The sequence below is a fragment of the Tiliqua scincoides genome, chromosome 4 (assembly GCF_035046505.1).
Source record: "Tiliqua scincoides isolate rTilSci1 chromosome 4, rTilSci1.hap2, whole genome shotgun sequence".
In the NCBI taxonomy this organism is placed as follows: domain Eukaryota; kingdom Metazoa; phylum Chordata; class Lepidosauria; order Squamata; family Scincidae; genus Tiliqua; species Tiliqua scincoides.
Window position 1 is genome coordinate 165,065,397 of NC_089824.1, and position 15,316 is coordinate 165,080,712.

At 44.5% G+C, this 15,316-nt stretch overlaps 1 protein-coding gene across 7 annotated transcripts in view; it reads right to left on the minus strand.

The window, feature by feature from the left end:
- The window catches only part of IPO13 (importin 13), a 62,283-nt gene extending 47,304 nt beyond the window's left edge, over positions 1-14,979 (minus strand). For all 7 annotated transcript variants that reach the window (XM_066623002.1, XM_066623004.1, XM_066623003.1 and 4 more), the window contains exons 1-2: positions 14,295-14,979; positions 449-1,185 (exon numbers count right to left, since the gene is read on the minus strand). In XM_066623002.1, coding sequence (XP_066479099.1) covers positions 449-1,185; positions 14,295-14,360 — 803 coding nt within the window. In that variant the 5' untranslated portion in view covers positions 14,361-14,979. The remainder of the gene's footprint in view (positions 1-448; positions 1,186-14,294) is intronic.
- Between the last annotated feature and the right edge of the window lie 337 nt (positions 14,980-15,316).

Below are 15,316 nucleotides of genomic sequence, written 5' to 3' on the forward strand. Positions count from 1 at the left end.
GCTTCCATAAGAAGCTCAACAGTTCAAATCTGGATTACTTGAGAGGGTGCTTTCAACCAGTTTCAGTGCTAGGCAATTCTGTTTTTATGACTTAATATGATCTCATGCAAAAACAAGCCTCAAAGTTTGTTAAAACTTGCTTACAAAGGACTGTTCCAACTAATCCATTCGTCAGTCTCGCTCTTTCATCTATCCCCATGCCCCTCCAAAGTCTATAAATATACTGACCTCTACTTGCATTCTCTGTTCAAGCAGCAGCTTTCTATGGATACAAAGCTCTTACTTGTACCTTAAAATCTCTGGATTTGAAACAGAGTGTAGCTGCTGAGAGTGGATAGAAGTCCTGTTAACACAGGAGCATGCTTAACAGCTGAATCTGGAAACATGTGGCTGGCACAGGCCACAAATGCGATGTAACCACAGCTGACCCACAAAATGCAACACTTACCTCTGAGCATCTGGCTGGGAAATAGCATTAACAATAGCTTCAACAGCTGTGTCAAAAAGTTCTGGATCACGCAAGGAGGTGAAGGCTGTCTGGATCAGGTTCTCGCAATCCATCAGAGGGATCTCCAGCTGTACCCAGCTGGAGAAGCACTTCAGCACTTTCTGCTTAATGAAGCTAGGAGAGTCTTGCTGCTGCAGCAGTTGCTCTAGCAGAGGGAAGACTGAACTGCACTCCTGCGCCAAGACACTACGTACCTGCCCCTTACGGTACTGAGGCAGTCGGCTGGTCTGGAACTCTTCAGGTAGGACAGTCAGCAGCTCCAGTAGGGCCAGGCACCGTGCTCGCCCATCTACATTAGAATCCTCTGCTTGAAACATGCGCACCATGTCAGCAACTGCACACGGCCAAGCCTCCGGCATCATGTTCAGTGCCAATGAAGCCAGTGCTACACAGAGCCGGGTCAGCACAATTTTGGATCCACTAGCAAAACGGGTTATCTGGCTGAAGAGCTGAGACTTGAGGCTCTCATACTGGTCAGCTGGAATATCATTCCAGTAGCGTGAGATCTTAATGTGAAGAGCACTAGCCCCAAAGTACTGGATCTCTGGTACTTTGTCCATGTCGAGAAGCAGCCAACTGAAGTGCCAGGCTTGTGGCGAGACCTGGGCTTGCATCAGCCATTTCTGAGCCAGGTTCTTGTTTTCAATGTTGGGGTCATAATACAACTGATGAAGGGCCTGTAAGGAGAAGATAAAAACTCACTGAGTTTTCTACATCCTCAAGAGGCACAAGACAGTAAGAAATTAAGCCCAGCTCTCTTAACAATGCAAAATGTTTTATAGCAGAGAACAAACAGCAAGTCAGTTTGGAAAACAAACACAAAAGTAACACATAGAAACATAAATACAAAGTTTTTTAAAAGCACGTGTAACCAAAAAAAGTTTATAATATGAAACAATGTAGCTTTAGATGTTGTTGAAAAAGATTTGAGAAGTGTTGAAAAAGATTTCCCAATCTGTGGATTAAAGAGTGCACAGCCATAATCTGACATCATAGCAGGTGCTATGCACATACAACCACAAGTTAGAATATCTCAAGATGTAGCATGCACTGCATGCCCTCTTCCCGAGAATCCACAGCAGACCACCACCCCCACACCATACAAACACCCTAATTCCTACTGAGTGCCACCGCATGCCCCTATCCACACAAAATGGAAAAAAGACTAAGTTCCTGATTTATTCACCCACCGACCCCACTTTTGATCAAGTGCCGACACCCAGCATGGCCATAAAACACCTACAAGTCACTGAGATGGGGGGACATTCGGTGGTTGCATTGTAGGCAGCCTTGTTGGTCCATAAGAAAAAACTCCAAAGGTCACATTCTAGTAATACCTTTAGCTGAACTAATCAAAAGGAAAACAAGATCTGGAGTAATAAGCCAGTTACACAGATTAGGCAGAGCCAGAGGGTACATTCCCCCCCCCCCCGCAGCAGAGTGGCAGTTTTCTGCCATCTCCACTGAGAGGAGGTGACCACACTTACCTTGCTCATGTGGCAAACAATCCGGTCACCTGATCACCATTGTCTTCGTATGGCTTCAAATGAAGCTGTTTTTAGAAGTTAGGACCACACATGAGGTGAGGGGGGGGTGACAGTGCATGCACAAAGGGGAGGCCATGCTTCTCCATGATATCACCCAGCCCTGGGAGCCACTGGGTCTAGCAAAGCAACTGCAGAAAGCATCACTAGATGGTAAGAGAAGCAAAACCAAAAGGGAAGAGTTAGGCCTGGTGAAATATCTGCAGTTGATTTGTAGTTTATAATAGTCCTAAAGTGGAGTCAGGGAATGTATGCATATTCAGGCTGACTAACCTCACTAGACACTAGATATGGCCTCAGAATGCACCCAGGGCTTATAAGGTGAAAAGATCAACGATGGCTGTAACACCAAAGTAGGAGGATGATCTTGGAGGTGATAGAGTTTTGTTTTTTTTAAAGGATAATTTTTGCAATGGATAGAAGTCAGCCCCTTTGTGTCTGTACCCCATATTTGGATAGGGACTATTGAACTTGTTCATAAAAGATATGGAGTTAGAGGTAAGCAGAAGCAATCAACTCCATATGATTTAGGAATCTTAGTGAGATTGTAAAGAGCTCCAGAGCGATCTCTCCAAACTAGACAAATGAGCAATAAAATGACAGATGTGCTTCAATATAAACAAGTACAAACTGATGCATGTGTATTCAACTAAACAAAAAGTCCTTCACACATGCATCTGAATTGGCTGTGACTCCTTGTCCTCCCAAAAAACATCAACCTGGTGTGCTGCAGTCGTGAAAAGGGCCAGTAAAGCAGGAAATTATTAGGAAAGTGACTGCAAATAAGCAGCAACTATCATAATGCCATTACATACATCTGATGCGCTCACATTTTGAACTGTAGAGTTTTGGTCACCCCATCTCAGCAAGGAGAGCCAGTAAAGGTAGAAAAAGGGCAAGATAAATGATCAAGAAGTTAAAGCAACTTCCCCTGGAGAGTCTCCATAGATAGGTTTTGCTTCATGTAATTTGGAACAAAATGTCCAGAGCATCACCAAAGCAGACAAAAACTGCATAAACAAAATCATAGCGAGGAACTGATGCTTAATTAAAGCTACAGCACAATTTCTATGATGCAGTCTCAGGTGACTTGACATTGCTTAATACTCATCTACCAAATGGGTCAACTGACACATTAAGATCTTTTTTGGAGGCCCTGCCTCATGTGTTCCCCCCATGTAAAAGTACAGTAGGTGGGTAATTGTTCCAACCCTGTGGAACTACCTCCCTAGATTAGTATTCCTCTCTGTTGTCTTTCAGATAGTTGGTTAAGCAATGTTGTTCTCTCAAACTTTTAGGACTGAACAATGGCTCTGGTGTGGCTTTGTATTTAATTGCTGTGTTAATGTTTTCTGCTGCACCAATGTTGCCAATATGTACCCTGCTGTTTTATTTATGTTGTGATTTTTACTTTGTTTTGAATCTTAATAATTGTTAGTTTTCATTAGACAAATGATAAATGGGATGAAACACATTTTGATAAAAATGAAGAAGCAACTGAGTTCCTGCCACATAACTTTCAGTCTAACTCATCACAGAATTATCAAGATCCAGGTGGTCTTGCTTCAGGTTCATTCCACCTTCCAATCTACTGAGTGCCCCTACAGCAACATTCCTGTAACATTCCCCATACCCTATTGCAAACCAAGCTTAAGTACCTGAAACAATACCATATACTTCTCCTATTTATCCTGCCTCCATGTTCCTCTCTTCCTGTGCTGTTTCCCTTGAGTTTACTTCTAATTTATGAGCCTTTGGTGGGCAGGGATCTGTCTTCTCATCTCTTATAAAGAATCATGCACATGGATAGCACTATATAAGAAAGAAAATGTTTTGACACAGGTGGCTAGAGCAGAGCAACTATGCTGTGTATTTTCAGTTAAACTGCCAAGCAAAGACTACACTACCTGGGCTAGATGTTCTTGCAAACTTGCTATAGGTAATCACAAAGGTGCATAGACACCAACACAAATATATCTCATCTGAATTACTGACTCAGCTAATCCAGTTCTTCATGTTATAATCCCCCAGCACACTGCGCCTTCTCAGCTGGGCCCTCAAACCTCCAGACATTTGTATGCTGCCAATATGTCTGAGCCTCCAGAATGCTTCCTAAGCTAGCAACTTTCATGTGCCCATGCCTCAACGCAGGGGAGATGGGACCAATGCAGTGCAGAGCTCTAATACTGGCACCAACTGCTGTTCAATTCTCAAACTAGATTCATGTGCTTAGCACCATAAGGAGCTGGCATTCATACCATTCAGTCCTGTGATGGGGGACAGCACAGAGTGTCATAAGGAGGTCTGACATGCTGTGCTATTCTTGGGCCAATACCAGAGATGGCAAAACATGTAACGTTATATCTTGTACACAGCCCAAAAGACAGAGCAGACCTTCTATGTAACAAGTGTTCTATGTAACAACCTTCTGTCTCAGTGGTTCTCACACATTTAGCACTGGGACCCACTTTTTAGAATGAGAACCTGTCAGGAACCCCTGGAAGTGATGTCATGACCAGAAGCGACATCATCAAGCCAGAACATTTTTAACAATCCTAGGCTGCAATCCTACCCGCACGTACCCAGGAGTAAGTCCCATTGACTATAATTGTTAAAAGAATATACGTAGTAGCTTGTTAAAAGTATAGGTCTGTAACATTTCCCCAAATGCAGCCACATACCATGGTAGCATCAAGTCTAATATATTAAAAATAAAATTTTGAAATGAATGGGGACCCACCTAAATTGGCGACCCACCTAGTGGGTCCCGGTCCATAGTTTGAGAAACATTATTCTATGTAACAAGTGGATGTCTCTAGCCTGGATGAATACCAGGCCACAGAGGCACAGGTATACTAATATTTCAAGTGTTCAAGCAACACAGAGATTCAAAAGGGGACAGATATCTTATCTTAGGAATGTCAAGTCAGTCACCCTGGGTGTACTCCCCATTTGTTTAAGGAGCATGAATGCAAATTCACGTCTTCAGGGTTTTGGTGCTTAAGAAAACAAACTAGAAGCAGCTGTAACAAGCAAAGCGTCCCTGGTGCAGTGCCTCCTCTGAGCTTTTGTAGAACAAGAAAATAGCAGTTTGTCTCCTTGACAGCACTAAGTAAATAAGAGCAAACCGAATCCTCAAACTCCTGGAGACTGAGAAGTAAGTAAGAGACAGCCCTTCCAGCAAAGATCCACAATTAAAGTAACACAAAGTCATTCTAGTCACACACACACACACACACACACACACACTATATAACTTCACCCTCCAGGAACTGCATGAAAGTGAGATGCCACCATATGATTGATATTGCTGCTTGCTCAGGCAAACTGAAGTTACCATCAATTAGTAGGATACCACCACTACTGCTTATACTCAGAGCACGGTCTTCTAACCCACTGACCTATAGCCTTAGCAGCCCTAATGCTCCATATGCACTGTGCTGCTGCTGGCTCTGCAGTGACTGCCACTCTTCACTTCTTGAAAGAAATTATTCTGGGCAGCTTTCTTTTCAACCCTGACCAACCCACCCAGTCAGCATCCCGAACCTCTCAGCAGCACAGCCAATTGCCACCAAGCAACAGGAACCATAGCAACAAGAGCATCATCTGCTCATTCAGGCAAAGTCCTAGACCTCTCCACTATGGCACAAGGAGCACAGATGATCTGAGCAGGATGGAGGAAAGGAGACTGAGAAAACCCTGATTCTGTAGCACTGAGCCCAGTCAGCTGGTACCACAGTCACAATCCTGACACAACCCAAGTCTTGACTGTGGCTCTGAGGAATAGCAGACATCTTCCTTCCACCCTCCTGGACCAAACAGACACTATACTATATAGCCCTGTGCAACCAAGCTGCCAGGCACACTTGCCAGTGCCTCCTTCAAACATGTGCCAAAAGTGCTGCTGGCTTTATGCTTTGTCTTCTACCCCCTTCGTACAGTGCACACTTGTGTTACTCCATAGGTAGCAAAGAACATAACAGAGGAAGGTGGGATCATCCAACAGCTCAAGGAGATTGGGTGTATACACCAAAAAAAGCAACAACTAATTAAGTAGCAAAAGAGCACTTCACAGCAACAGCTTCAACCATGAGAATGTTTGCATGGATTCACACTCCCCACTAGGCATTTATTATTATTATATACCATTTTCCAACAAAAGTAGTAGAGTGCTTCCCTGTGAAAGGAAAAATACTGTTGATGGTCAGATATGCACATTGATCTGGTGACAAGATAGGCTGCATGCAACCTGTCAGTGTTGGCCCTGAAGTAGAACTATCCCCCAGAGCAGGGGTGTCCAAACTTTTTGGTAGGAGGGCCACATCATCTCTCTGACACTGTGTTGGGGGCCGGGGGGAAAAAAAGAATTAATTTACATTTCAAATTTGAATAAATTTACATAAATGAATATATTAGAGATGGAACTAACATGAATGAATGAAGGTCTTGCAGTAGCTCAAGGCCTAGAAAAGGTCTTGCACAAAGCAAGGCCAGCCTTTCCTTTGTTGCTGCCTCTGCATCACAGACAAGCAGAGGAGGGAGCTCTTGGCCCAAAGCTCAAGCGAGAGGACAAACTGTTAGGCACCACACTGAGATCAGCTGCGTCAGGCCAGCACAGGCTCCAGCAAGTCTCCAGAGGGCCAGAGGCTCATTGGAGACTGGGGGCTCCCCGCGGGCCGGATTGGGAGTCCTCGAGGGCCACAAGTGGCCCCAGGGCCGGGGTTTGGGCACCCCTGCCCCAGTGCCACAGCAGCACCCTAACAACTTGTGCATCTTACTAGCCAATTAAAACAAAAACAAAAACTACCAGATTCAAACTGCACAAACTGTTCCTCTCAGGTACCATAATCTACAATGGGGTTTTAGATAAAGACTAATATAATCAGTTATTTGTAGTCATTAACGAAACACTTATTGCTCAAGGTTACCCACAAGATTAATGAAGAACCTCCAAGGACAGGGCTGACCTCTTTGCTTGGCATAACTGAGTATCATGGCCCTTAACAACCACCATGAGACTCTCTCCGCAATCCAGTCTCCATTGTGAAGAAATTCTGATATACGCTATACACTTTAAATACAGAAGCCCCATTGTCCATGAGCATGGATGACTGTAAAGCAGAAACAAACACCTCTTTCTAGTAAGCAGAGTACCAATGTTCAGGTGCCCCCAACAATGTACAGAAGACCTTCTGCAACACAATACAATATGGACCAAGCAAAGCAAATTCATGAAACCGCCATACCAGCAGCTCACTCAGCAGCAGATGCCCACACATCCTATTCCCTGAAGAAGTAAAGCACAGACCTGGAATTCCAAGTTTAGCTGATGCCAGCACCAGGTTCTTCCAGTTTACCTAAAATTGCCAGAGACAAAAAACTGTACGGAAGGTTTGTTACTGCACCTGCCTCTCTGCTACTCCACCAGCACCACTCCCAGAGCTGGATCTAGATACTTCATTAATCATGGCTTTGCATTAGTACAGAGGCCACAAGTTGGTGGTGTTCATAGGATAAGACAGTAACCCAGTCATCACCTAACAAAACAGAGTGTAGAATTGCAGAAAAAATTTGCCTTGGTGGTTGTTAACATTTGCAGGAATGTAGATTTCCACTTGAAATGATACTCTCCCAAACCGTGAAAATCATAGGAAACCCCAAACCTCTTGTCAGCTCTACCGAAGTCTACTGAAAGAAAGGCAGGTCAGAAAAGCTACTTCCAGTTTAACATAAGGAAAGAACTCACCTGACAGTTTTGGCAGCAGTAAATCAGCAATAGCATTTTTAAAGAGAAAGAGGCAGATTTTCTGGTATTTCTGTTCCTCAATATTTTAGCATGATAGCAACTGTCTCAGTTGTCACATCACCCACCCCAACAACTCACCACCTCAAATTAGAAGTGATGGAAACCAAACCGCTCTATCCAGAGGCAAGTGCTTGAGAATCAGTTCCTAGATGAACGGACCCCCACCTCAGATATATACACACATAAGTCCATAAAGGGAAAGAACAGGGAAGAGGCATGGCGGGGGGAGTGTCAAAAGAAAAACACAGCAATGAGCTTTGGGAATGAAGACATCAAATAAAGCAGAAACTCAAGTTGAAGCATCATGCTGCAACTGTATGTGCATGCTTGAATAGAAATACAAGGGCAGAGAACAAGGAAGGGCAGGCTCATATATCCTCGCACTTTGTCTCTAACTTTATTTATTTGATAAATTTTTATCCTGTCTATACAATCATGCACAACAATAAATACAATGATAAACAGCAGCTAAGAATCCAGGACTCCTCCAAAGATGTGCACCAGCTCCTGAAAAGGGAATGCAACTCCATTCAGAACAGGTTGATAGTTCAGCACCTGCATTGCAGGTTTCCAGACCAAGAGGACCTCTGTTTTGTCTGGATTTAATTTCAGTTTTTTAACCCCCACCCAGTTCCCAGTTGCCTTCAGAAAATGCCTCAGGACCTCAGCAGCCTCCCCAGCATTTGATGAAAAGGATAGAGCTGAATGTTATCAGTATATTGATAGTATTCAACTTCAAATCTCCAGATGGCCTCTCCCAGTGGTCCATATAGATGTTAAAAAGCTTGGGGGAATAAGATGGATCCCTGTGGTACCCCACACAACGCCTCCCCATTCATCTGACCAGCCCCTTTGGGTAGAAACAGTTAAGTAGGACAACAGTGGGCAGGCAGATGGCCTCTAACTCCAAACCCCACCCCCAATCAGTAAGATTTTCAGCCCTACCAGTGACCAGTTCAATTTAAGTTCTTATATTTAAACCATATGACTATCAGAATCCATCTAGCTTTACAAATCTAAAAAAGAAAAGAAATTCACAAAGGGGGACAAGGGTTTTGTCCCCTTTCGCAATCTCAGTATACACAATGTTAATGTGCTGAATTATTCCCCTTTTGTTACAGGAGTATTGCCTCAGCACCATGCAGCAGGGGAAGTGATTGCCATTCAGTTGTCCCATTGGATAGAATACAGTGCTTATAAGAATGACTGACACAAGAAGCATGAAGCATTGCAAAAGCCAATACTTCCCTTACTTTGGAATCCCTAGATTTCTCCTAACAGGGGCTGTGTACCTTTACCATATGCAGGAAGGAAGTGGGTAATGATTTCAGCTGTAAGATGCAGAGATGTTTGAAGAACACAGTCTCCTGCATGCAGAGCTTCTTCTCTAGGGTGATATAATGAGACTGAAAAATTAGAGTCATTTTAAAAATAAGTTTATGTCTCTGATTTCATTGGGGTTTTTTCTGTCATGCCTATGGAACTATGTGAAAAGCAATCTTGTCTAAGCTGCTACACAGAAAGATCTGGTTTACTTGCACAGTAGATTAGAGGAATAAAACCCTACATAAAAATTGGAGCAACATAATTTTGGACACTAGGACAAATATTACAAATTCTGTATCTTACCTTCAACACCTAAGCTGGCATGCTGTTCTATTTCCTACATGTCTGATTTTAGTTTCTATTTCCCCTGCTTTTTTCCTCTTCTTTAAGGACATTTTGAAGTTTGACTCTGGAAAATTCAAAAGATCTGACTATCTGCTTTGTTCTCAACTTGTTGCTGTACTAATTAATAGAGCAAACAGTGAGGTTGGACAGTTCTGCAATGAATAAAAAAGGGAGCAAGTTTATATGTTGTGTGTGATAATCAGGCACCCTTAACTATCTGAATCTAACAATATGGTGCAGAAATGGCAACAAACCATGAATTTAGAACTAATGCAAAGGATGGTTGCTGTATTGCTACTCAGCCAGCCACCTTAAGACTGACTGCGAGCATGTTGGCTCAACTATATCTGTCCTTGGATTTGCCATACATGCCATAAACTGAGAGCCACAGACCCATATTGAATATTATTGCAAGAATACTAATACAGTGCTCAAAGCATAAAAGTCTTGGGGAGTCTGAATCTGGAGAGCATCACCTTTTGCCTCTTGCAGCAAAGAACCTCAGGCTGAAGAAGCAGGTGCATAGCAGATTCAGCAGAAGCCTGCCACTGTAAACTAAAACATGCATCTCAGTTCCAGTCTTCTACTGCTTACTGCAGAACGAACTGGGAATTAAATTAGTCTACTGAGACACAGTCTCTTCTTGCACCAGGAGCCTCACATTCTTCTCTTGGCAGTCAGCTGATCTCCACCCTTACAATACATCTTACGGGAAAGCTGGATACTAGCAATGCTAGACAGCAAAGCAAAGGAGGCCCAAGACAGATTGGGGATGGGGAACCAACCATCTTGCTGCTGCCCTTCCAAGTCAGTGCAGGAGTTATTCTGGCACAACACCGATGGCTGTAACTTCTACACACCCACCTCCCTAGCACATGCTGAGCTAATCACCACCTGGGGTGTGCTGACCTTTCCTGATGTCAACCTTTGCTCTATTGTCATTACACACAAAGAAGCTGCCGGCATGTTCTCTCCAGGGGAATTCTAAGCAGTATTACCCAGTAGCAGATTAGACCACAGAAGCCAGCACTGCTACGTAACTCTGAAGAAAAAAGCTAGCCCCTATTTTATATGCACTGCGAAAGTGAGAGGTTTTAACATCATGTCCTCACGGTTTACACCACAAGGCTGTCATTCTGGCTATACACATTAACATGGAAAAGGGAAGCATACAAGTCATATGCAGCGATAGAGTCAGTCTGGATGAAAAGTCAGTATCTGAGTTTTGCTAGAAAGCGGCATGAATATCAGAGTTCCACTAGTGAGCTGTCTGGAACCTGTTTGGTAGCCTAACAGAAGCCAAATGATTGAATTCAAGGTGCAACAGACAGTAGCTATTTCAGTTCTGTTGGAAACACAATGAGTAGCAAAGGCTGGATAAAGCTAGCAGAAAAGTGAAAGGTATGTCATGGAGCACTCTTCAAAGCCATATCAGCAAGAAAGGGTGAAGTGCTTTCTTTGAGAAGATAAAATGTCTAATCCCTTTTCTGTGGAGTCTTGATTTTTATTTACTTCTTCACACTCTACCATATATTAGTCATTTCAATGAGATTTTATAGAAAGCCTAGATTCTCAGAGTGAATTCAACAGGTACTCAGTACCATACTTGAAATTTCTTCCCTACCCTTGTGCGGAGCTGCAGAACACAAGTAGGCCTGCCAGTATTCCTCACAGTAATGTTCTTTAAGATCATCCCATAGTATTAGCATCCCTTGACTTCATACTTTTCTAACTTACCCACGTTGGATTCAACTCTGAAAACAGGCAATCCCCACTCTTTATCTAGCTCACTGGTACCAGGCAATTGTTAAAATAGCAATCATCATTCAATAAGGTGAAACCTCAGTTCACACCATATTAGATTGTCCCATTAACTAAGATGTGAAAAAATGTGTTTCCTTTCTACAGGATCCATACCCAGTCTCATTCTTCCTCTCTCTCCCCGTTCATGTTAATTATATAGGTCATGCCTCACTATCCTCTGGCTTTCTTTTCCAGAACCCTCAGTGTATTTAAAAAAATCAGTGGATAACAAATCAGTGGCAAAATGACTTTAAAGACCCACTTCCAGGTTTCTTGATCCTCCATTGTCACCCCAGAATGCAGTGGTATAGACACTATACTGCATTCAGCCACTATACAGGGTGAATAATAGAATCTAATGGAATGAAATTATGACTGAATGCGGTATTGTCATTCTGGGGTGACAATGGAGTAGCAAGAAACCCAGAAATGGGTCTTTAAAGCTATCTTTAACCCCAAGAAGTTTGCAACCAGTGTGGTTCAACAGCACGAAGGCAGGAAGTGGGATTTTGGCACTTTTTCCCTTGTTACAAGGCATTTAAAGGTGAACACTGGTATCATTGGAGAATCAAATCAACGGATGCCAAATCAGTGGATAATGGAAGGTACAGCCAATCATAGTCTACAGAGGACTACAAGCATCCGTTTCCATTTGGATATGGTTAGAGCTGGTCTAGGGCAGTGACTATGAGTGCAAGCTTTGATGTGGGGAGTCCCTTGTTCAAACTTCACTTCAGTAAAGAATTTAGTAGTCGTCCTTAAGCTACCATTCTCAGTCTCAGCACAGCATCCTCAATGGAACAATAATGCCCATCCAATTATAAGGTTGTTGTAAAGATTACAGAGACAGTATATGCAGAGTACTCAGAAAAGCCATTAAGTAAAAGAGAAGCAGCATTATTATATTTTTCAAATTAGTATTCTGTAATGTGCAGAAGCACCACACTGGATCACTGTGGAACAATTGAACAGGTAAGTTTCTCTCCAGAGCTCAGCAGAGCAGTGGCATTTGTTGTTGCCCAATATATACACCAGTTAAAGAGAGTATACCGTACTTACAGTATCCAGGTGAATGCCCAACTACCTGTCAAATGCTACTGAAATTTCTGAATGTTATTTTCATCACTAACATTCTATGCCAGGGATGTCAAACATAAGGCCCAAGCTCTTATCCATCTCTCAGGTTCTCAGAGCTCCACCATCAGTTCCTGAGCTGTGTTGAGATGTCACTGTTGAAAGGGCAGCCTGAGTGATAATTGGGCTCTCCTGTATCTTGAAAACATGGTCAAAATTTGCATATTTTTTGTTCTGTCATTTGTAGCTAATGAATTCCTAAGTGAGAAAATGTGCTGATTTCTGGTCATGGCCAGCTTAACAACATCACTTCCTTCTTAATGACTTCACTTCCTGCCTGCAGCAGGTAACATGAATGCCAATTTCGGCCCTCTGTATGAAACTGATTTGACAACTCTATTCAATGCAATAGACACCTTAGTTTTGTTCTATGAAGGGTTTTGTATCTACCTCTTTTACCCAAAGTGGTAAAAGAGTAGGCAAAAAAGAGAGGAAGAAGGGCTTTCCCATTGAGATATCTAGCTGCCCCTTGGTCCAACAGAAAGAGTTATGAGGAAATAAAAATTGAAGAGCAAGTACAGACCTCCCTCCCGTACCAGTATAAACATCCTTCCTTTGCCATCCTTTGACTAATAAGTGCACTACAAGCTTCCAAGGAAGGATTATGCTTTCTCCACTCATCTAGGATCTAGACTGCAAAGCAAAGAAGCGAGTCCCAAGAGATAGAGTTTGAAGGTGGCAGATACATTTTCTGTCAGATGATTTATGACTTTCATCAGAAGTCTGCAAATCTACTTTTGCCTTGAACAAGGCAGTGTCTACCTTGGGATAAAGAGCAAGCCTAGTCCACTTCATGGGTTAGGAACAAAACCACATAACTGCAACTGTAGATTCTCAACTTTCGTTACTCACATACACTCTATTCCTACAATGTAACTCCTTGGAAATGTAGCATTAGTGACACAAACATCAATTAGGACAAATACAGCTTTGTCCTTAACAGAAACTGCTTGGTCATCACTAGGGATTAGTTAGAATCCTTACTAACAAAACAAGGAGAGCATACACACACCCATGCTGATGCTGCTGTCACCTCCCTCAGCATTGCAATACCATTTAAATTAGTCTAATGATTACAGAACATTTACCTTCACAGCAGAGAGAACAGAGGCAGATGAAGACACACCTGCCAGTAGAATAAGACCACCAGAAGGGATATATGACTAGTTTTCCCCACAAGCCACAGTTTACCTTCTAGTTGGGTTTCTGAAAGCCCTTCTACTTTCCTTAGCTAGAGGATATTGCCACAGAGAAACAAAACTGAAGGGCAAAGTGAAGAACGATGGAACAAAGTATCCAGAGAAGAAGCATGTCTGACTATGATATGCTTGAGATTTAGAGAGCACCAGGATATCTCTTGGTTATGCTGCCAGGGCAAACATTAAGGCAATAGCAGGGAAAATGACAACCCATGTCAAAGCATCATTCCCTGCTCCAGTCCTTCAAGATGCTCTCCCAGGACAGGTGGCAGCTGGGAAAGATCCTAAGTCCTTACACAAGGAACAAAACCTTTACCACCCAGAGGCAGAAGGTGTAGTGGGATTCAGGGGTCATGGTAGTGCAATGTCAGGAGCCAACAATGTACCCTTGTAGAAGCCCAAGGCACAGCAGCCATGCCCACCAAATGGGTGAAGCACAAGTCTGTTTCAGGTTTGATTGGCACAGCAAGACCACCTCAGAGAAAGGTGGGTGCATGGAACACCCTCCGAACCCCTGGCATGGATACCCAGACAAATGCTGTGGCATCGGGCACTCTCTCTCCCCAACCAAGACAAACCACAAGTGACAGGCGGAAACAGCTCCTACCCCTTCCCCATCCCGCCCTCACCTTCTCCACATTCTCCACTGTGAATTCCAGGCTCTGCTGGGGGGCAGGCTCCCCTCTGCGCTCCATGGTGTGCCTGCACGCGGACAGGCTGAGCCTCGCCTTCACCCTGCACCAGGGTGCAGTTACAGGGGGGCAGGCAGTAGCAGCATCTTGAGTAAGGGGTTGGGGGGAGGGGAGAGAGAGAGGAGAGACCAGCAGCCCCCCCAGTGGGGGAAGGAACCTCTCCCCTCTAGAGAAAGGGGGAGGGAGGAATACCTGTGTGCCTGTCAGTGGAGTTTTAAAAAGGGGGGTGGGCTGCCTGTCTGAGCCTTCCTGATGGGGTGAGGAGGGGTGGGGGGGTTCTCTGCAATAAAGGGAGGGGCAAGTCTATCTCTCCCCAGTGAGGTGGGAGGAGGGACGGAGGAAGAGGGGACAGCCACCTCCTCCCAGCAAGCACCACCTGCTTCAGCCTCAATAGGGGGTGGCAGGCTCGCTCTGTGCCCCCAGAGGGGTGGGGGGGGAGGACCCTGACAGACCACCAGTAATTATCAAGGCGGGGATCTGTGCCTCCCTGCCTGCCCTTAATGGCGGAGGGGGTGCCTGTCCATCTCTGGCCGGAAGGGAGGGAGGTGTCAGCCTCCGACTCGCCCACCCCCTCCGCGAGGCGCTCAGCTCTGTCCAGGCGGGTCGCTCTCTCCCTCTCCCTCTCCCTCTCCCTCCCTGAGGCGGTAGCAACGGCGGCCACAACCACCACCGGCACCACCTCCCCCGTCGCGCGCTCGGGCCAATTGACTGACAGTTGGGCTGGGCGCCTAGCAGGGCAACCAGAGAGGGGTCCTCAGGCGCAAAGCGGGCTGTCCACGCCGAACGCCCGTCTGCTGACTTGTTGGTGCCTTTGCCATTCAGGCGCGCGGGACACCCCACTGAGGACCAGGCTTGAGGAGCATGGGAATTGTAGTTCCGAAACGCCGAACGCGACCAGGGCAGGGCTTGTAGAAGCTTCACGGGAGTTGTAGTTCTTATAATGGCGTAGCTCTGTTGCA